This window comes from Myiozetetes cayanensis, unplaced genomic scaffold (assembly GCF_022539395.1).
Source record: "Myiozetetes cayanensis isolate MyiCay16 unplaced genomic scaffold, myiCay2020 scf6-25, whole genome shotgun sequence".
NCBI classification, from domain to species: domain Eukaryota; kingdom Metazoa; phylum Chordata; class Aves; order Passeriformes; family Tyrannidae; genus Myiozetetes; species Myiozetetes cayanensis.
The window spans coordinates 591,120-613,656 of NW_026087853.1; the positions used below are offsets into that span (position 1 = coordinate 591,120).

Consider the following 22,537-nt stretch of genomic DNA (forward strand, 5'->3'; position numbering starts at 1 on the left):
GCTCGGGGAGGATGGCTCAGCACAAGGAGCCCAGGGGTGACAGGAAGGACATGGAGCTGTTGGAGCGAGTCCAGAGGAGCCACCAAGCTGATCAGAGGGATGGAGCAGCTCTCCCATAAGGAAAGGCTCTGAGGTTTGAGATTGTTCAGCCTGGAGAAGGGAAGGCTCAGGGCTGACCTGATTGTGGCCTTCCAGGAGCTGAAGGGATCCCACAGGAAAGATGGAGAGGGACTATTTAGAAGGGCCTGGAGTGACAGGACAAGGGAATGGCTTCAAACTGACAGAGAGAAGGTTTAGATGGGATGTTGGGAAGAAATTTGTGGCTGTGAGGGTGGGCAGGCCCTGGCACAGGTTGCCCAGAGAAGCTGTGGCTGCCCCTGGATCCCTGGACATGTCCAAGGCCAGGTTGGAACACCCTGGGCTAGTGGAAGGTGTCCCTACCTGTGGCAGGAGGTGAAATGAGATGGTCTTTAAGGTCCCTTCCAACCCAAACCATTCTGGGGTCTATGACAGGGCAGCCCTGGGGTCCCATCAGGATCCCTGGGCTGGGGATAAGGAACCAAAACTGCTGTGGTTCCTGCAGAAGCAGCCGAGGGGGTTTCCTTGTTTTGGGAGGAAGCAGCAGGTGGGAGAGGCACTCAGGCTTGCAAAGAGCAGCTGATACATTTATATGATTTTTTTTTTTTCTTGGCAAAGAGGAAAACTCCCTTTGCAGAGGGAAGACTGGCAGGCAGGATGGTCCTGGTGTGCTGCGGGCGCTTTGCCTGGGAAGCAGCCCTGGAAACCAAGGCAGGCAGAGTTCCCAGTGCTGCTGTCATCAGCTCTGTCCCCTTGAGGATGATGGTGTGGGGACACAACCCCAGCCGTGAACCAGAGCATCAGCTGGCTGGGCAAACCCTGGCTGTGCTGGGAAGAGGGACGGGGAGATTCCAGGAAAAGCAGAAAAAGGCTTGAATGTGGTTTAAAACAGTGATTATTTTAGCTCCTGAGACCCGTGGGACTGGGCTGGCTGCTGCTGCCACCACTGCTCTTTGTCCACGGGTCATTGTTGGGCCAGTAAAATAGATTTAAGGGTGGAGAAAGAAAGAAAAAAAATAATAATTTCTGTGGGTGATTAGGGGAAAGAAAAAAAAAATCAGACTTTTTTTTTTTTTTCCTTTTTTTTTTTTTTTCCTTCCCCATTATAGCAAATAAAAAGTGCGTGGAAGCTCAGATAGGGAGGGATTACCAGGGTGGAGTGCAGGATTACAGGAACACCCGGGAGAAATTAAAGAGCAGTTTGACGCCATCGGCCCTGCGGTCACCAGGGGTTGTTGGGTCTCTTTTTCCTCCTCCCCAGCACGTGGAGACAACAGAAGTGCCCTCCCAAAAAGGACCTGGTGGGAGTGATGCCCTTGGAGGGGCACCCATGGGGGTGGAAGGTTGTTCAAGTGGCTGCAACATAGGTATAAAATCAATTGCCTCTGTCCAGACAGGGGTGGTTTATGCCCGGACAGAATCTTTGGGGTGGAAACACGTTGATTGTTTTTTTGGGTCGTGGTGACCCAGCCATCGCTCCGAATTATGGAACAGGGACTTGGAGGAGTTCAGACATACCTGGTGCCTCAGGGGATTAGGATTTAGCAGATCCCAGCTGCCATGAGCTTTGCCCAGCAGTTGGAGCAGCCCCTGCCTTCCAAATCTTAAGCAGCAGAGAAATTAATTTCACCTCTGTAGATGCCGGGATTGTGGGACGAGGGTCTTGCTGCTCTAAACCCCCTTTTGTCTACACTCCAGGGCTTTGATGCTGGGCCCAGGAAAAAAGGGGAGCCCCCTCCCCATCCTCTTCCTCCATCCTCCCCAAGCATCTGAGGGCAGAGCAGGATTTTGCAATGACTTATCTGGCGCAGAAAGGCAGAAAATCAAGTGTAAATCTTTTCACTGCCGAGCTGGGCGAGGGGGGAGCGAGGAAGGGAATTGATGGTTTCTGTCTGCGGTGCTGAAATCAGGGGGTCTTGTGAAATGGAGGCTTAAAGTGGGTTGTTTGGTGGTTTGGTTTTTTTTTCTTTTTCTCGGGGGGGCACTTTGGGGACCACAAACCCTCTGGGCAATGGGCAGGAAGGTTGAGAGGCTTGTTCTCTTGTCCCCAGCCTGGGGGCAGTTCAGGGGGGGCAGGTCAGACCTCAGTGTTTAATTAGGCACCGACTCTAGAGCCTAAGCCTGAGTGTTGCTGAGGGCTGTGGAAGGCAGGGAGGGCTCAACTTATTTCATTTTTCTCTTTTTTTTCCCCTTTCTTGATGCCTTGTCAGCCACACAGTAATGGGAACCTGTGAGCTGCAGCATCTTGCCTTGCTGCTGGTGGGAGAAGTGGGTACCTGGACTCAATCATCCTGCCCTCTGTTCAGTTCAGTGGGATATTTTGGGGGATAAATAGCACACAGGGCTGTCTCATGGGCATCTGCCTCACTGAAAACCTTGATTTTTGACATCTCCCTCCTGTTCCTCCTTTGCCTTTGAGGGCACGTGTGGATTGAGCAGCTCTCTCCATCTAAGGCTGGGCTCGATGATCTGGGACACCTTTTCCAACATGATATAGTAATTAGAGTTGGATCAGGGGTTGGACTTGATGATCTTGGAGGTCTTTTCCAACCCAATCTATTCTATGATTCTATGATTCTATAATCCTTCCTCATCAGTTTTGGCTGGGAATGAGAGATTGTTCAGCTCATCACTGAACTTCCTGCACTCAGGGAGCACGGGGAGCTGCTTTTTGCTGGTGTGTGCACTCGGCATTCCCTAAATGTTGGGAATGGTGGGAGCATCAAGGGCAGGGCTGCTGTGCCAGGGGGTTGGGTTGGGAAACCAGGAGATGGAGAGGCTTAAAGGATGCTACAGGTGTGGAAGGTGTATCCATGAGTGAGAGATGGTGGTGAATGAGGCTTTCTGGAGAGGAGATGGATTTGTGCTTCCAGGGATGGGGCTGCAGGACGTGGTCCCTTATGCCAGTGTGGCACAGGATGGGGAAAGAACTGCAACCCAATGTTAACAAAAACACCCTGGCTCTGGAAACAGGATTTCAGGGTGCCTGAGCTATGGGATTTCAGGGTGCCAGAGCTGGGATCTCCTCAGGCACAGCCGGTTTGAAAGTCAGAGCAAAGCAGGAGCAAACTTTCTGCTCTCGAGCTGTGAAGGGTCACCTTTCCCTGCTGGGGATGTTCTCAGGCTTCACAGCCTTTTAATTACAAAGGGAAAACAAGCTCACCCAGGGTGCTCAGACCGAACAGGAGAGAGAAATCACCTCCAAATGCTTAAAGCAGAGAAGGAGGGAGATGCTCCCATTGTTCCCATCCCTGTGCTTGCAGGGAGCTCGGTGTGAAGGCACTTGTGTTTCACAGAATCATGGAATGGCTTGGGTTGGAAGGCACCTTGAAGAACTATCTTGTTCCAACCTTTCCATGGACAGGGACACCTTCCACTAGGCCACATACAGCTGGATTTCCAGCTGCAGCAGTGGTTAAACACACTGTCAGTGTGGCAGGGTTGGAAACAGAATTCTTTGGGAAACCCAGAAGGAAATTTAGCTTCAGCTTTGCTGTTGCTAAATTACAGCTTCTTCCCCCCTCCTTCCCCCTCCCCCATCTTTCCAAAGACAGATGGGCATGGAGGTACATCCCTGCCTTAGGAATAAAAAATGATTCCTGAAGAAAAACAAAGCCCTCCCCCCCCCCCAAGCCCTCTTGTGAGGGAGGGAGAAAATAACAGGGTGAATGAGTCGCCACAAATATTAGCATTTCAGAGAGAGCTGCTGGATGGAGATTGTTCACCACCAGGCAGGCTTTAATAGGAGTGATAAGGTTTGCTTTTGTTCTGGGGCTCTTGCTCAATCAGCCTGCCTCCTCGAGATTTTTTCTATCGGCTCCCTCCATCTCCCAACTTTCATGTGCTGAGTCCCAGCTGCAGCAAATCTTGTTAAGATGGCCTTGTTCAAACACGGGCGCCGGGTTTGTTCCCTAGAGCTGCACCACGGCTGGATGGAGTGCGAGGCTTCAGGAATCAAAGCGCTCCTCGTCCTGTGTATTTTATAATTCATTGCATAGCTAAGTTGTGGAATATATATATATATATTTTTTTTTTCCGCCCTCTAACAAGCTTGAAGCCTTTTCTTCCATATCTGAGGGAATATTATCCGAGGAGGCATTTGGGGAGGGGGTTTTTAGAGACCCGCTGCTTCCCCCGTATCCTTTGTCAGCGATGGACCGGCTTCCCTGCGCCTTATTAGTATTGCAGCCTTGCATTTATTTTATATCAGAGCCCTCTGCAAATAAAATTTTCAAAAGCTGCTGCTCTTGCCACCGCGAGTGGCGGAAAATAAAAGATGATGGGGTCCTGGGGGGCTCTCGACAGTCAGGTTAGCAAACACTGAAACAAAGCGTGGCACGGAGCCTTCCCTAATTGAATCCCTGGTTAATTTGGTCCTCCGTCTAATTTGCCCCCTGCTCCAGACGCCGGGTGATTCTCACTGAAAAACAGCCCAAAAAGGCGCTTATTTATTTTTTTGTTTTGATCCTCGTCTGCGAGCGCTCCCGGATAATTCGGTCCCAGAAGGCAGGAGCTTGCTGGGGGAAGCTGGAGCCGGGGAATGTTGGAGCCCCTGTAATTAGAGGAGGGCTCCAAAGGGTTATTTAGATCCCGCAGCTGGCGCAAGCTGGGACCTGCCCCCGCTGTCCCCGGGATCGGCTGCCGCTGTCGGCCCCTGAGAGACACGTTCGCCTCCAAACTCGCCTGGATTTTATTTTTTTTTTTTTTTTCCCCCACTTGCCAGGTTGTTCTTATGCTTTTAACGGAGCTGAAATTTAAATCCACGGATAGCAGCGCCCAGGTGTCTGAGGGAGCTGGAGACCTGAGCTGCCCGAGTGCAAGGCTGTCCCTAATTAAACCTGCCCGGCGCTGCTAATGGAGATTAGCGCAAGGAGCAGAGGCCTAATGGACTTTCCATCCCAGGCTCTTGGCAGGGCTGAGGGAGCGTTTCCCCATCCTGTTAACTTGATCTGGGAATTGGGGAAGGGTGAGGAAGACTCCACTTAGTGACAGCTTCTTTTTTTTTTAGGGGGGGAGCAGAACCACTCCTAACCCGTCATGCCCAACACCACACTGAGGGCAGCAATCCTGGGAATGTGCAGGCATTGGTGCCTGTCCAGCAGGAATGTTGGTGGCATTTCTGACCAAACCAACCTTGGGAGCTTGATCTGAAAAAAAAAAAAAAAAAAAATCATGTTATCTATGTGTGTTGTTCTTAAATTTCCCAGATTCCTCCCCGGAAGCGCAGCCCAAGTACATCAAAGGTGGCAAACGCTACGGGCGGCGTTCCCTGCCAGAGTTCCAGGAGTCCGTGGAGGACTTTGCCGAGGTGACCGTCATCGAGCCCCTGAGCGAGGAGGCACATCCCACACACATCCCCTCCGGCGAGCAGGTGAGCAGGGAAGCGGGATGAGCGCTGGGTGGGCTTGTCACCTCCAGACATGGCTGCTCCTCACATCCAAAGGGGGTTCGGGTGTCCTTGGAGCCTTCCCAAGCGGAAAGGCATCGATCAGCCATGCCAGGCAGCACCTCCCTCGCTCCAGCCCCTGATTCCCATCTGCGTGGCTGCCGTGGGAAGCCGGGAAGGAGCCCGGGGTGATGTGCTCCGGGTGCTGGTGGTGACGTGCTCCGTGTGCCGGCACCGCTGGCCCCGCCGCTCTCCTGACTCCGGAGCGGGCCAGCAATTAGGGAAGGGCTGTCCCGCTGCCTCCGTGGCTAATGAAGTGTGGGCTGGGAGCACACGGAGCACGTCCACATCCATTAGCTCGGCTGCCAAAACCCACCCGTGGCTCTGGAGGTCTCTGGCAGAGGGGAAAGGGGTGGTGGGTGGCAGAGCTCTCTGACCAGCACGTGCCTTGGGATGGTGACTTGGATTTGCTCAAAAATCCAGATTTTTTTTTAATTTTTTTTTTTAAATTCTTGGTTTTGTGACTGAAATTCGTGGCTCTCTTTGTGCCAGGGCTTTTCAATCCCTAAAATCTCTTGCTTCCCCAGACAGAAAAGCCAAAGGAGCCGAGCGGTTGGGATCGGGGTGTGTTAGAGTACGGCCACAGCGGCATTTCCCGGGAGCTGGGCTGCTTCCAGCCTGCCCTGGGTTGCCAAGTATTGTTGATTCAGGAGCACAGGGTGGGAGTTTTCCAGTGGGAAGGAGAAGCGCTGCTGCTTTCTCCCCTCCTCTCTCTCGGCTTTGTTTGTGAGATGGGGGGGGGGAGGACTCTTGCAGCCACCAGCCCTGCATGGGAAAGCAAGGGAGAAATTTCCAGGTTTTCAGTGTTATTCCTGTGCTTAAAAATTAAAAAAAAAAAAAAAATCTCAAAGAAAAGCTTCTCCACCAGACCCAGCTTCTTGTCCCTGCTCTCGGTGACCTTTGCTCACCGCCGTGGGGATGCTCGTCCATCTCCTGGTGCTGCCCACGTGGGCTGCCCTGACCTTGGAATCGGTGTTAATCTGCCCACAGCCCCTAGGGAAGCCATGCCCTTGATGGAAGAGGCTACTCTAATCTTATTCCTCAGTTTTAGCTGTCACGGAGGTGTAAGAGGGTAGTTTATTAACAAGGTCAGTTAATTAACCCAGCTGGTACTGTAACCACGGGGCTGGATCAGTCTCCTGCTGAGAACGCTTGGTGCACCTCCTGGAGTGATGGGATGGTTAATTCTCTTGCAAATTAAGCAAAAAACTGGCTGAACTCTATCAGAGTTGCTATCTCGCTTCTAAAGCACATCCCCTTGGTGTGCGTGGAAATGAGTTGCTGGGAGGTGTCGAGGGGTCCTGGGGAAATGCTGGAGGCTCCTGATGCATTGACTCCCTGGGACTTGGCACAGCCACCAGCCTTTTTCCCAGTTTTCTGCTGTTGTGTGTACACACATCGCCGGCGTTCCGCAAGCCTGGCCCCGGCCCGGGCTGTCTGTGGCCTGAGAACTGGGACAGGGTGGCTTAATTGGCGCTTGCTCTCAAGCAGTGCCAATTAAAAGGGCTCAGGCTCTGTCTGAGAGGATTCCTTCCTTGCCTTCCTTCCCCTCCTGGTGGCTGTAACCACGAGGGGAGAGGCTGGAGGGCTGGGCTGTGCATGGGATCGGCTGCCCAGGGAGGCTCCATGAGCTCCATCCCCAGTGGATTTTTGGGTGCTGTTGGATAAAGTAACGAGCAGCTGGGTCTGGGTTTGGTGTTGATCCTGCTGTGATCAACAGCAGGGTGGTGGTGGTGGGATCCTGAGGGTCCCTCTGACCTTCAGGAGCTTGTCCCCATGGATGCTGACCATGCTGACATCCAAACCTCACTGAAGAGCATCTGTCACCTCCCCTCCCCTAGCTGTTGGCTCTGCTCTGGGAAGGATCCCTCCTACTTGCAGGTTCATAGGATCCCAAAATGGTTTGGGTTGGAAGGGACCTTAAAGTCCATCTTGTTCCACCCCCTGGCATGGGCAGGGACACCTTCCACTAGATCAGGTTGCTCCAAGCCCTGTCCAACATCCCAACTCTGTCCTTCCAGTGCCTCCTAGAGCTACTCTCGCCGATTTTCTGTGTGTTTGCTTCTGCAAGAGTTGCTTCTGGCATGGCACGTGACCCTGGAGCAAAACCTTCTGGGAGGCTCAGCTTGAAACTCCTCGTCTTTGGGTCCTTGGTGTGAGGCTCCCAAAGGTGGGATTGTCCTGTAAAGCCAAATTTGTGGATAACAGCTCAGGAGAGTGCCCGCTTCCCGCAAGAGTGTGTTATTGGTGTGACTCCGGTGCTTTGGAGCTGCAGGCACTTGGAAAAGTGGGGTTATGGAGATTTGATGGATTTTTGGGGTCTCTGCTCCGGCTGCTCAGCCCAGGGAGCTGATCTCTGGATCTGGGAAGAGCAGGGTTTGCCAGCACTGGGGGGCTCCGGCTCGGCGTGCGCTCCTGATCATCATTTTAATTAGCAATATATTCTTGGGGGAGAACAAAGGTTCTGTCTGGCTGGAGCAGATGGCAGCGGGGGAAGAGGTGGCTGCTGCTGCCTCGTTCTGGGGAGAGGCCACGGCGAGCAAACGGCACAGGCTGCAGATGCACTGAAAGCCCGTGGCCATCTGCTCCTCGGCCCGGCCCGAGCACGCGCCTCCCAAAGAAATAACGCATTCCTGGGATCCCCGGCGGCTGCTGGGTGTGACCCGTGGCCAGCTGTAGCACTGCTGGGGCTGTGTGGGGGGAACAATGCCGGGCCTGACATCGGGATGTCCCGGCCCCTCTTTGTGCTCCCGCCGGTGGTGGCCGAGCCCGAACCCTCCCAGCACACAAAGGGACCCCCGGCACGGACAGGGAGGTCACACGAGTGCCCCGGGGTCGCTGTCGGGGGGGTTGCCAACCCACAGCCCCCCCTTCCGTGTTGCAGCCTCGTGGGGTTGTCGGTGTTTACAGAGTTGTTGTGCGTTGTGGTTCCGTAGAATCCCGGGATGGTTTGGGTGGGAAGGGATCTTGAAGGCTGTCTCATTCCCACCCCCTGCCGTGGGCAGGGACACCTTCCACTCGACCAGGTTGCTCCGAGCCCTGTCTTGTTATGTCCATAAACACTTCCAGGGATGGGAGTGCCACGGCTTCTCTGGTTTTGGGGGGTCTTGGTTTTGAGGCGTCCTTGACGTGAGAGGATCTGGTGCTATGAAATATATATATATATAAAAATATAAATATATTGCTTATGCAGAAAGACTTGGACACGGTGGATCTGCCTTCTGAGCATCACTACCAGATTCCCCTCAGTTTCCCCCACCACCACAAGGACAAGGATGAGCGGCTGGAGGGTGGCACTCAGAGACCCTCTCCCCACACGGTGTTGGCTGTTGCACGTGTGCAAGCACTTCAGGGCTGGGCTGCTGTCAGCTCCTGCAATTTTTAGGCTGCTTTCTACCTCTGCAGATGGTAATTACATAAAATCATGGAATGGCTTGGATTGGAAGGGACCTTAAAGCTCATCCAGTTCCACCCCCCTGCCATGGGCAGGGACACCTTCCACTATCCCAGGTTGCTCCAAGCCCCATCCAACCTGACCTGGAACACTTCCAGGGATGGGATTTGACCAGGGATGGTACCTGCTGCCTCAGCTCCTGCTTTTTGTCTCTGGTGGGACACTGTGATGCTGTGGCAACCAAGGGCCCTTGCCTGGTCCGGCAGCTGAAACGGGAACGAGCGGCAGAGCTAAAAAAAGTCCAGTGACCTAATCCAGTTTCCATGGAAACGTTGTAGATTAATGGCTTTGAGCTGTAATCTAAGCGAGACGTATTGAACTTTTCTGCGATGATTTAGAGCCTCTTTATGTCCTGGGTGACTTTGCCTCCAAATCCATCGGTCACGTGCAGGCAGGAGCATCCACTTGTAGCGCCGGGGAAGCAACATCTGCCGAGGCCGCTGCCGAACCAGGAGTTGGTGTGGCGTGGGAGTAAATACCCTGGGCTGGTACAAGGGTGGTACAAGGGATGTACAACGTGTAGTACATGAGGGAATCATCTTAAATCCTGTACTTCTGCCCTGCTGCCGGTGCTGCCTGAGCTGATGGGGTGTTTCCAGAGGGAACGAGATCGCTTAAGACCACCAAAGAGCGGGGTTTTTTTGGCAGTACAGGTCTGTCTCCTGACCTAGAGCTGCAGTTAGTGTGGAGGAGTTTTGGAGTGGGCTTGGCTAAACATGGGCCAAAACAGGGGGAAAAAACAGAGTGCTGGAAGGAGAGGGATAACCCAACTAGCAGCTCTGTGATCTTTCCTGCGTCCCGTGACCTCGGCTATCAACACCTCTAAGACGAGCAGCACGATTTTCTCGGAGGGCAAACCCCTCCCTCTCTCCCATCACCCTGCCAGGCTCTGATCTGCCGCCTCTCCTGGGTCACTTTGAGGGCCTTTGGGTGTCCCTTGCTGTGGTTTCTCCCCACCAGAGAACAAGGCAAGGATCAAAGAGCCGGGATTGCCGGCCCAGCCCGTGGGGAGCTGGGAGATGAAAGCCCGGCGGCGTTGGTGGAGCCCCTGCAGCTCCTTCGGCGCTGATCTCAGGGTCTCTTTGCTAGGGGTGATGTCTTGCAAGAGTAATAACCGAGGAACCTTTTGTTTTCTCCCCAGCGCTGGAAGACGCGGGACAGCGAGGAGTACGAGGCCGAGGGTAAGGGCGAAGGGCAGCACTTGGACGTGCTCGCTGTCCTGACAGCTTTGAAGATCAATCAGAGGAGCTCATGGAGAGGGTCTCAGGCCAGCTGGGTGCATGGAGCATCCAGAGCTCAGGGAGATGCACCTAGGGGTGAAAGCTAAAGCAGGGGAGCCTCAGAGGACGCATCTTGTGCCTTCACCTCTCTGCCTTCTTCATCCTGGTGTCCCTGACCTCAGCACCCCTGTCCTGGTCTCCGCTCCTGCCCTGGGGGGTGCTGGCTGTAGTGGAGCTCGGTGGGCACTAGATGTCAGCAGGAGCCAGTTGTTGAAGGTTCCCTGGTTGTCACAGAGTCGTAAAATCATATAGTTTGGTTTGGAAGGGATCTTAAAGATGTCCAGTTCCACCCCTGCTATGGGCAGGGACACCTTCCACTACACCAGGTTATTCAGAGCTCTGTCCAGCCTGGGCTTGAACACTTCCAGGGAAGAGCTACTACCTCTCTGTGCCAGTGTTTTACCATCCTCATTGTAAAAACCTTCTTCCTTTTAATTGCTTCAACACCTCTTCTGCATTTCAGCTGCTCTCTGACTCTTACCCTATCCAAAGAGATCATGTTTTTTCTCCTAAAGCTGCTTTTCCAGCCCCAGGAGGTGACCTTGCAGCTCCCTGACCCTGGTCAGGCACTGGCACAGCTGCCCAGGGCAGTGGTGGAGTCCCCATCCCTGGGGGGAATTAAAACATGAGGATGTGGCACCTGGGGACATGGGTCAGTGATGGCCTTGGCACTGCTGGGGGAACGGTTGGACTTGATGATCTGAGAGGTCTTTTCCAACCTCAACAATGCCATGATTCTACGGACATGGGGTTCCCTCCCCTGGGGTGGGATACTTGTGGGACCAGTATCCATACCCTAAAATCCCAGCTGTGCTCTGAGCAGGGTGAGCTCAGGCAAATGATCCCACGGGATCTGATGAGCCAGGAAGGAGCTCTGCCCACCACAGCAGCAGGTGCCCTGTGACGTGCAGAACCCCCCAGGTCTTGTGGTGGCCACTCCAAAACCCGGGACCGATTTCCCATTTTCCAGGACAGCTGCGCTTCTGGAACCCGGATGACCTGAACGCCTCCCCTGGCACCTCTCCCAGCCCGGACTGGATAGAGGAGAAGCTGCAGGAGGTCTGTGAGCACCTGGGGATCACCAGGGATGGCCACCTGAACAGGAAGAAGCTGGTTTCCATCTGTGAGCAGTACGGGTTGCACACGGTGGCTGGGGAGGTGAGTGACCACCTACGGACCCTCACACCACTGCGTGTGTCTGGGGGGTTAGCATATCCCCCCAAAATCTGTCCTGGCAAACAGCTGCTTAGAAGGGACTTTCCAGCTCCAGCTCCCGATTTTCCAGCCGTATTTTTGGTGTGGTACCATCAGATGTGGGTGGCTGCTCTGGGAGGAGGCAGCTGCCAACCTCGCACCGTCGTGTGCGTGCGTCTCCTCACGCGATTGTGGAGGAAGCTGCAATTTAAAAACATTTCTTGGATTCCAAACATGTCTCCTTAATCCCAGGAATCTTCTGGCTAGGCTGTAAGATGGGTTAAATATTCATAGGTGGCTGCTTTTGACTTTGTGAAGGCCTCTGGGCTGTTTCTGTCCTGCAGCAAGAGTCCACGAGAAAATTAATCCTTTAGCAAAGAAGCCTCTTGTCAACTTAGGATTTTGTTTTATTAAAAAAAGCCAGGCTTTTTGCATCTTAAAAACAACATGGCTTGTAAGAATTCCCTCCATAAAACATGTTTCTGGGCAGGTGTTCCTTTGCAGTGTCTGCAATGAAATGTTTTCAGGGTATTAAGGCAGAAAATGGAAAAGATAAACTGGAGACAAAGAAATAGCGAGGGACTAATCTGAACATCTCCGGTCCTGCTCTTCAGAAAGCAGCACGCCCTGAAGCATAAAACAAATTTATTATAACCTTGCAGTGTCTTACTGTGGGTTTTTTGCCTGGTCACTTCAAGCTGCTGCGGGTTTGGCATCTCTCAGTGCATTGTGCTGAATTCCTGAGGTCACCCTCTCTAGGGAGCAGAATGATATGAGGCTTTTTTTTTCATGCTGCCTCATTAAATAGAGGCTCCAAGATGGTCATCGAGCTGTTTTTCGTGGTGTCTGTGTCTGCAGTTTTCCATGTGGAGGTTGCTGTACCAGCACTGGGTGATGTGGTGCCGGATAACTCCTGCTTTGCTGTTTTTAGAGCCTTGGGAATAGGATGTTTCCTCTGTGTGCCAGATTGTCACCGTGCTGGTTTGCTGATAGGTGTGATCTCTGTCTCCTTGCAGGTGCTTGAAGAGGTGCTCCACAACCTGGAGCAAGATGGGACCATGAGTGTGGAGGATTTCTTTTATGGGCTGATTAAAAACGGGAAGTCGCTGACACCCTCGGCGTCCACTCCGTACCGACAGCTGAAACGGCACCTCTCCATGCAGGTGAGGAACTGAGGGGGATCCTGGGAGAAAAGGAGGGGGAGAAGTCTTGAGCAAATCCCACTTAGCCTGTCTCCTCCTCTTCGTCAGCATTTCTCCCTGTGAGGGTCCCCCTGCCCCGTGGAGGCAGGAGGTGGTGACAGGGAGCTGCTCCAAAAGCAGATTTCAAGTTCTCTCTCAGAAAAAGCTTTTTGGGGAGGGTTGGTGGGGAGAGATGAAGCAGAAAACACCCTCATGGTGAAGGGGCAGATGGCTCTGGCAACCTGTGAAGTGCAGTAAGTAAATTTTTGTAGAGTTGTAGAATCCTAAAATGGTTTGGGTTGGAAGGGACCTTAAAAACCATCTCGTTCCACTCCCTGCCATGGGCAGGGACACCTTGCACTATCCCAGGTTGCTCCAAGTTCATCTAACCTGGCCTTGGGCACTTCCAGGGATGGGGCATCTGGTATAAACTGGATGGAGGGCGAAGTGATACCCAGGGTAGGCTGGGGGCCGTGGACATGCAGGTCCCACGTCTCTTCTCTAATTCTTATTTATTTTCTGAGAGAGAGTTTGAAATTTTCTCCCTGCCTTTGCTTGGCAGCTGAGGGCTATACCCAAAGCACCTCTGCATGTGCTCCCTGCGGCCTTTTTAGGGGAGGTTACACTCAAAACTGAAAATGAGCACTTCTGGAGCACTGGGGACAGCTCTGAGACTGCTCCTCCTTGGCTTTAGCTCAAATCCCAAGTGCCTGGTTGCGCCGCGGTGCCGTGAGGTCAGCGGGAGTGCTCCCACTGGGGGTTTGCTTGGCAGCGAGGGAAAGCCAGGCCTTAATCCTTAATCTCCTGGAGTAGGGAAATTACATTTATAAGCCCCTGTGGGCACGGGGTGGACCAGATGCCTGGCGCTGCCCATGCCCCGTCACACCCTCACCCTCTCCCGGCAGTCCTTCGACGAGAGCGGGCGCCGCACGACCACCCCCTCGGCCATGCCCAGCACCATCGGCTTCTCCCTCTTCTCCAACCTGGATGACGGGATGGGATACGGCTGCGTGGAGGGGGTCCTCGACTGCTGGCACCAGGAGGGCATAGAGAACAGCCAGGAGATCCTGAAGGTAACCACCGGCTCTGTCCCACCCCTTGGATGTGTTTTTTCCCCCCCGGTGGTGGATGCTGGATTGTAACTGAATTATTTTTTTTTCCCTTCTGAAATCCTTGGGGGTTTTTTCCCATTTAAAACTTCCCAGAGAAGCTGCCCCATCCCTGGAAGCGCTCAAGGCCAGGTTGGATGGGGCTTGGAGCAACCTGGGCTAGTGGAAGGTGTCCTTGCCCGTGGTAGGGTTGCAAGGGGATGATGATTATGGCTCCTTCCAACCCAAGCCATTCTATGATCCTATAAAAATCCCCAGTGCAGGTGACGACAGTTCTGTGAAGTTTCCAATAATTTCCTTTATGGTGCATCCCGCAGAGATGGAAGCTAATGATAAAAATACACTGTGATTTCTAGCCTAGCTCAAAGAGGTCACCTATATTTGTTAGAAAGCAATTTAATTCCTTCCCCTCCCTGAATAGCTGCACCTCTCAGCACTGGAGTGACCTGAATTATTGCTGGTGCTGAGGTGGAGGACAGCACTTGAAACCCTGCCCAGTCCTTAGTGTTGTGTCAGAGAGAGTAAAAGGGTGATGGGGTGCAAATCAGATGCCTGAATAAACCCTATCCCTGTCCATCTCCCTAGAAACTGTGGATGGGAGAAGATAATTTCCCGTGGTGGTCTCTGTTTTGAGACCCTCGCTGGGTTCCCAGCAATGCTGACTCTGTGATTCCCTTGACTCTGAATGTCCATGTGGATGTTAAACACCCAGGCTGTAGTAACCTCTGTCATTGCTCAGGCTTTAAAACTCACTTGTAGCCTGGGCTCACACAGGACAGCTTGAGAATGTTGGGACCACCTTCACCAGGCTTGTGTGTCCACCTTTACCTTCTCTTCTGCTCGTTGCTTTCCACTGACGACTCCCTTTGTTCCTGATGCCACTGGGGTGGTTTCTCCGGTGTCTGCAGGGTTTCAGCCCCACCACGAGTGCTTTGGTTTGTTCTCCTGCAGAGTTAGATTGAATCAGGAGGTCATTTAGGTTGGAAAAGACTTCTAAGATCGAGTCCAACCATCAACTGCCTGTTCACCACTAAAATATGTCCTCAAGTGCCAACGTCCATGTGAGTTTGGAATACAAAAGGAAAGACCTTTCTTCAAGGCCGGGTTGGACAGGGCTTGGAGCAAACTGGTCCAGTGGAAGGTGTCCCTGCCCATGGCAGAGGGCTTGAAATGAGACCATCTTTAAGGTGGTCCCTTCCAACCAAACCCCTCTGGGATTCCATAAAATTCCCAGCAGTTGCTGATAACTCGCTTTCTCGGAGGTGAGATCCTCGCCATCAAATCCTTCCTGCTTTTGCCTTGCCTCTGTTGCTGGTTCTGTTCAATATCAGCATCTCCCACCACTTTGTTGCAGCAGTTGCTGTTTAGGAAGGCTGGTGTCGTTAGATCCTCCAGAGAATTAGTGCCATTTCATCAGGCCTGGGCCTAATTTCCTGTTGGTCTCGCAGCTCAGCCGGGACACTTCCCATCTCCACGGCTGGCAGCGGCTCCGGAACGTCGGGAGGTGGCAGAGATGTCTGGTTTATTGCCCCGGGGGGCGTTTGTGACAGATTAATTAGCGAGCCAAGATCTCCTCCGAGCCTCCTCGTCTCATCCTGTCACTCCACATCTCCAGGCTCCCTCAGGGCAGGGAAGCTCGTTCCGCTCTAACCACGGCGTTGCTTCTGCAGGCTTTGGACTTCAGCTTGGATGGGAAGGTGAACCTGACGGAGCTGACGCTGGCACTGGAGAACGAACTCCTGATCACCAAGAATGGGGTCCACCAGGCAGCTCTGGCGAGCTTCAAGACGGAGATCAGGCACCTCCTGTGAGTCACGGGCATCGCCCGATGCGCTGCTCCGTCGGGCCAAGCGGGAGCTGAAGGGGCAGCTGAGGACTGGTGGTGTGGACGTGGCACTGGAAGGCTCAGTTCTCTCTTAGATTGCTCCCAAACTTCCAGCTGTCTCTTTTTTTTTTTTTTTTTTTAAAAACACTCACCCCCAAGGATTGCAGAAAAATATAGTTGAAAAATGAAAAAAAATGAAAGCAGGATGTTGTTCCCAGTCTGGGAACAGTCTGGAGGTGGTCACTGCTATCCCCAGTGGTCATGGATGGCTAAAGAATGCACAGCATAGGACAGAGGCAGTTTGTTGTCAGTACCTTTAATCCAAACTTGCATCCCAGAGCTTTTACCCTGTGATACCCATGAGGGGCAGGTACAGAGTCACCGTGCAACCCCCCTTTTTTCATTAGAAAGTCAACACAGTTTGACTTTCCACTGGACCTGCCGTGCAGGTTTCTCTGTTGAGAGAGTGTGGGAGATGGAAAACGTTGCCCTGTATGTATATTTATTAATTTATAACTATATATATATGTATTACTGAAGCTCAAATCTTCCCACACACCAACTGATTATCTTGTCCACCCCACTTTGGGGACCCTGGTTTTAAACACTGCACCCTCAGTTTTGTGTGGATTCACTCCTGTTTTGATTGTTGCATCCATCTGCCACACACACAGCTCCAGCTGTTTGGGGTGTTTTGTTTGTGCTGCAAACCTTTGAATAGTTTAGAGATTCAGGATATTCATATGAAAGGCTGAGGGAGCTGGGGGTGTTCAGCCTGAAGAAGAGAAGGCTCCAGAAAGATCTTTAAGCCCCTTCCAGTGCCTAAAGGAGCTCCAAGAGAACACCAAGAGGGACTTTGGACAAGGACCTGAAATGACAGGACAAGAGGGAATGGCTTCCCACTGCCAGAGGGCAGGGAAAGATGGGATATTGGGAAGGAATTGCTCCCTGTGAGGGTGGGGAGGCCCTGGCACAGGTTGCCCAGGGAAGCTGGGGCTGCCTCTGGATCCCTGGAAGTGTCCAAGGCCAGGTTGGACAAGGCTTGGAGCAACCTGGGCTAGTGGAAGGTGTCTCTGTTCATGGCAGGGTGTTGGAACTGGATGATCTTTAAGGTTCTTTCCAACCAAATTATTCCAGAATTTAATGAATTTGGGAAGCTTGAGGTCTCAGAACCTATGGGGATATTAAGACACGTCTGGAGCTGTGGGTGCAAGTTCAAATCTAGTGACTAAATGCAGCTGATAAGACCCGTGGGGAGCTTTCCGAGCTGTTCTTCTCCCCCAGAAAACCTCTTGGGGGAACAGCGAGTGGTGACCTTAACCCAGGATGGCTCTGCTTTCCCCTAGGGAGAGGTTTGACCAAGTGGCCAGGGAGAAGGAGAAGCTGCGTTCGGACTTGGAGAAGGCCGAGAAGCTGAAATCCCTGATGGCCTCGGAAGTGGACGATCACCACGCCGCGATCGAGCGCCGCAACGAGTACAACCTCAGGTGTGGTGTCCCAAACGAGCCTTCCCCTGCTCCAGGCACAGGTAGTGCCTTCACCCCCAGCAGTGTTTGCCACCTCCTTCTTCTTCTGACAAGCTCTTCTCGCCCCCGGTGCCTTCGCAGGAAGCTGGACGAGGAGTACAAGGAGCGAATCGTGGCTCTCAAGAATGAGCTGCGCAGAGAGCGGGAGCAGATCCTGCAGCAGGCCAGCAAACAGAGGCTGGAGCTGGAGCAGGAGATTGAAAAGCTGAAGACGGATGAGAATTACATCCGAGACCGCCTGACCCTGGCCCTGAAGGTAACGGGGAACCCAAGAGTCGGGGTTTGCCCCGAAAGGGAGGGATGTCCTGAGCGGGGAGCGATGCCTGGGGAGGGGATGTGTTTTATGGTGTGTGTTGGGCTGGCCAAAAGGAGTTGAAGCAGCAAGATAGACATGTGTCTGTGAGAATTGGTTTTTGGGTCACCTCCATGGGCTGTTCCTTGGATTCTTAAGGCTCCAGTTCATATCTCTGCTGCCATCAAGTGCAGAGCCCGTGTGTGCACGGCTGCCTTGCTGGATCTTTTTCCGTCCAGCCAGGAGATAAAACACCTTGACAGTGGTTAAAATGCTGCTTTAAAAACAAATTTTAAAAAGCCCCAAACATCTAAAGCAAACTTTCTGTTATGCCTTTTGATCCTTTGCACAAATCCAGCGTTCACACTTGCTGTGGCAGGAGTGGGTTGTGTGCACGTGGATTCGTAATCCCCATCTTTGGCTGAAGCTTGGAGCAGTGTCATGCTCAAGCTTGACTGGGAGTAGTAACTCTTTTTTTTTTTTTTTGAGTGAGTTAACATAAGCTTTTATTTTCCTCCTCCAAATGCTGAGGCTGTTGTTTGTTGGGGGGGTGTCTTTGTTTGGCCCAGGAAAACAGCCGCCTGGAGAGCGAGCTACTGGAAACGGGAGAAAAACTGGCCGAGTGTGAAAGTTTGGCAAGCAAGCTGCAGAGGAACTTGGAAAACGTCCTGGCTGAGAAGGTAAAACCTCCTTTTCCTGGTGGGATTCCAGATTTAAATCCCTTTTTAAGTTCCTACATCCGAGGTGCCAGTTGAACCGACAGCCACAGGCTCCTGGGGTCCTTATCCAGGTGGGACCAAACCTACCTCGGTGACATGGATTGCCTTCCAGCTACAGGAATTAAAGATGCTCCACCTTAGCTGTAATTTTACTCTAATTAAAGTAGGAAGCTTTAGAATGAAGCAATCATCCTGTAGATCTGCAGGGATTTTTTTTTTTTTCCCCTCAGTGCAAAATTTGGGATAACATGCAGGTCTTTTCCAGGGAAGTGGATCCTTGAGGAGTTAGGTATTATATGGCACCTCTGCTGAAATGATGTGAAAATCAAGGTGAAAGGCTGATCATGGCTGTGTTACTTTTAAACTCATCAAAGGATCAGCTTCTCCAAAGGCATTTGAGTTTGTGCATCCATAGACAAACATTCATACTCTGGGATTCCCACCCAGCATCCGTTCTCCAGACTTCTTGAAAGTTGGAGATTATTTATTGCCCAGAGGTGTGCCTATGCTAAACTGGAAAACTGAAATCAGAGGGAGCACGAGAACTGTGCTGGCAGGCAGTGTTTTGAGGGAGGTTGCTCATTGTTTCCCCCCTAGCAGGGAAATAGTTTCTTTATGTAAAATGAGAAATAGGAGAGGAGGGAGCATAGGCTGTGGGAATGGCATCCACGCTGGGCTGAGCAGGGCTGGTTGGTGGGTGAGCAACTGGATCCCATTCCTGTGTTTCAGTTTGGTGACCTGGATCCCACCAGTGCAGAGTTTTTCCTGCAGGAGGAGAGACTGGCCCAGATCAAGAGCGAGTACGAGCAGCAGTGCAGAGTAAGTGGAGCCCAAAGCTGAGACCTGACCCCCTTCTGCACCCAGACTATCACAGGATCATTTAGGTTGGAAAAGCCCAACCCTACCCCCAGCACTGCCAAGGCCACCACTAACCCACATCCCCAGGTGCCACATTCTCACTGCAAACAGCAGCTCGGAGGGGCTTGGAAAGCTCTTCCCATGGAGGCAACTGGCTGAGCTGAAGAGGAGGAGGTGTCCCAAGGGTGGGCTTGGGAGAAGGGTCTGTGGAGCCCTATGAAGTCAGAGTTGCAGGAACTTGCAGCAGAAATCAGATACATCCACATCTTGCTGGTTTCCAAACCACTGGTATCTTATTAAAATGAAACTGAGCATGGAAAGTTTGTCTTCTCCCCCCTCCCCCACCACAATCTTATGTGGCTGAAAGACTTCTTCAAGGTGAGCCTGCAGGTTTATCTATTTTTACACACCTACTTTCTGATGCCTGCAGTGGTACCACCTCACCTGTTGCCCAGAGAAGCTGTGGCTGCCCTTGGATCCCTGGAAGTGTCCAAGGCCAGGTTGGACAGGGCTTGGAGCAACCTGGGCTAGTGGAAGGTGTCCCTGCCCACGGCAGGAGATGGAACAAGATGGGCTTACAGGTCCCTTCCAACCCAAACCAGCCTTGCATTTTGTGGTTCTGTGATCTGTTCTGCATGATCCTTTTCATTTAATAAAGGGCTGCCTTGGCCCAAGGCTGTCTGGTCAGAAACAGCTTTCCTGGGAAGTCGCAGTTTACAAGCGAAAATCGTCTAGGAATAGGTGTTGGGTTGAGACTTCCTGATACTCAGCTTATTCCTCTGTTTTTGAGTAGGGCAGATAGAAATCACCACCCAAGGTTTGCTTTCTGAGCCTTTCAGCTCTGCAGAGTTCTGTGTTTACACATTCAGGGAGTTATTTCCCTCAATAACTGCTGTTCACGGAGCGGAGTGCACGGCATTTGGCACAAACACTCGGGATGTTCTGCTGGCAGAGGGGCAGAAGTGCCAGATGGTAAATGCAGTAATGAGGGGATCTCATTCCTGATTTGATCTTTTGCTTCTGATTTGATTTTCTTTTTTTTTTTCCCCCCAAGTAGATGGTGTTTGAGGAGGTATTTCTTGGCTGTTTGTAAAGGTTCCTGCTGTTTAGTAAAAGGTCACAGGAAGAAGGAATCAAGTGAAAGGTGCCTGGAGCACGATACACTTTCACCTTTGGGAATTTTGCATCACAGAATCATCATAGAGTCCCAGAATGGTTTGGGTTGGAAGGGACCTGAAAGCTCATCTCATTCCACACCCTACCCTGGGCAGCGACACCTTCCACTAGCCCAGGTTGCTCCAAGCCCTGTCCAACCTGGCCTTGGACACTTCCAGGGATCCAGGGGCAGCCACAGCTTCTCTGGGCAACCTGTGCCAGGGCCTGCCCACCCTCCCAGCCAGCAATTCCTTCCCAATATCCCATCTCTCCCTTCCCTCTGGCAGTGGGAAGCCATTCCCCCTTGTTGTTTCACTGATAGGAGGATGACTGTGGCACAATGGATTATTGACAAGTCTTTCCCTACTGTAATTCCCACCTAAGTGGGAACGGGTTGATGGGTTGGAAGCTCAGCTGCTTTGGTTCCTTTCACTCAGATTTCCTTTTCCTCCCCCTCAGGAGCTGCAGGACCAGATTGATGAGCTGCACTCGGAGCTGGAGGAGTACCGGGCCCAGGGCAAAGTGCTCAGGCCTTCCCTGAAAAATTCCCTGTCGGAGGAGTTTGAGATCGACATGAAGAGTCACGGCAACAGCGGGATTGAGCCTGACCAAGGTAAAGAACAGCTCCTGCAGGACCAAGGGCTGCGTTGTAGGCGTTTATGGTAACATCTTGGAGGCAGTTCCATAAAAACCTTCCCCAGTGAGACTTGATCAGCACCTCTGTTTTGACATTTGATGTTCATTTGGAATATGGCTGCTGGGTGATGTTTAAAGCCGAAATTAATATTTGCAGTCACTTGTCTGTGCGTGTGGTGGGAATCTGAGAGCTGCAAGTGGCTGCCCAAACAAATTTAAATGGATGAAATAATTCTGTAGAAAATGATATATATATTTATATAGTATATGAGTAACGTTTTTATACTGATATAAGTTATTGTTATCTGATTTTTATTTCTAAAGGACTCGGTTCAGAAGACTGTAACCCGTTAAATATGAGCATAGAGGCAGAAATGGCTATTGAGCAAATGAAGGAGCAACATCACAGGGATCTCTATCACCTCAAACAGGAGCTTGAAGACACGGTAAGTGCTGGAATGAGATGGTCTTTAAGGTCCTCTCCCACCCAAACCGTTCTGGGACTCTCTGATAAATAAAATATAAACAAAAATAAACAAAGCTTTGCAGGGGAAATCAACATGAGATGCTGATGTGTAAATCAAAGGGTTCAGTAAAGTGTACATGTAAAACTATAAGATGGAAATATTGAGGGGAAAACATCTCTGTAGGATACTCTGTGGGAAATTAATTAATCCAACCTGTTCTCCTTTCGTAGGTGAGCCATTATGAAAAGCAGCTGGACGAGACAAAAGCCCACTGGGAGAAGGAGCAAGAGGACCTGAGGAAGAAGCACTCCCAAGAGATGAATGCCATGGAAAAGCAGATCACTGGCCTCAAAACTCAGATAGCAGAGCTGCAGGGAGAGGCAGCAGCGCTCAGGGAGCAGCAGGAGGAGCTCGACCGCAAACACAGCGACGAGAAGAACAAACTGCAGATGCGCTTCGAGGAGGAAAAGGCCAACCTGCAGGAGCTGCTGAGGCAGGAGCACGAGGAGGACGTCAGAGCCAGGCTGGAGCAGCTGAACGAGAAGTTCAGCTCAGGAGCGGGAAGAGCTGATCCAAAACGGCGTCTGGGCGGAGGAGAAGACGCGAGTCCTGGTGCGGACGCTGCAGGAGGAGAAGGGGGAGCTGGAGCGCGGCTTCCACGAGCAGCTGAAGAGGCTGGCAGAGGTGCACGCCCTGGAGAAGGAAGAGCTGCAGCAGGAGCTGCTGAGGAAGCACGAGCAGCAGCTGGAGGAGGAGAGGTGAGTGTCAGGCGGGTGGGGATGGTCCCCCATGGCTTGGTGTGGTGGCCAAGGCGGGCCCGGTGCAGATGAACCCGTGACGTTTAATTCCGAGCGTTCTGACCGCACGCTGTTGTTCCCTGTTCTGTTCCACAGCGCTGGGCTGCTCACCAGGGGTTTTTCTTCCTTCTGACCTTTCTCAAGCAGATGTTTATGTTGATTTTTAGCTTGCCCAGAGGCAGTGATGGTGTTGAAGCACAACCAGGCGTGATTAACTTGTGGTCTGTTCAGGATCCCTGGGCTTTACAAATCCTCCTAAAACATTTGGGGTTTCAGAGTTCTTTGCTGAAGAAGGAAAGGGATGGCTGAGAAATGCCTTTTTTTTTAGCAAACATCACGTGTCAAAAGCAACTGAAACCATCCTGGGGTGACGAGGGAGATGAGGGTAAAAACATCTACCCCCACAAATCTGAGCAGAGGAACAAAAGGGGCACACAGTGCCCATGAAACCTTTTCTGAGGACATTTCAGGAGTTTTTACACTTTCCCAAACCTTTTCCTTTTTGAAGTTTCACCAAATA

At 52.0% G+C, this 22,537-nt stretch overlaps 1 protein-coding gene across 1 annotated transcript in view; it reads left to right on the plus strand.

The window, feature by feature from the left end:
* NIN (ninein) overlaps window positions 1–22,537 on the plus strand; it is a 60,080-nt gene that overhangs the window by 13,651 nt on the left and 23,892 nt on the right. The window contains 14 exon segments of the mRNA XM_050336104.1: window positions 5,286–5,449; window positions 10,120–10,159; window positions 11,229–11,416; window positions 12,469–12,615; window positions 13,539–13,706; window positions 15,413–15,549; window positions 16,914–17,054; window positions 17,175–17,349; window positions 17,955–18,065; window positions 18,834–18,923; window positions 20,577–20,730; window positions 21,078–21,199; window positions 21,451–21,771; window positions 21,773–21,978. Coding sequence (XP_050192061.1) covers window positions 5,286–5,449; window positions 10,120–10,159; window positions 11,229–11,416; window positions 12,469–12,615; window positions 13,539–13,706; window positions 15,413–15,549; window positions 16,914–17,054; window positions 17,175–17,349; window positions 17,955–18,065; window positions 18,834–18,923; window positions 20,577–20,730; window positions 21,078–21,199; window positions 21,451–21,771; window positions 21,773–21,978 — 2,164 coding nt within the window.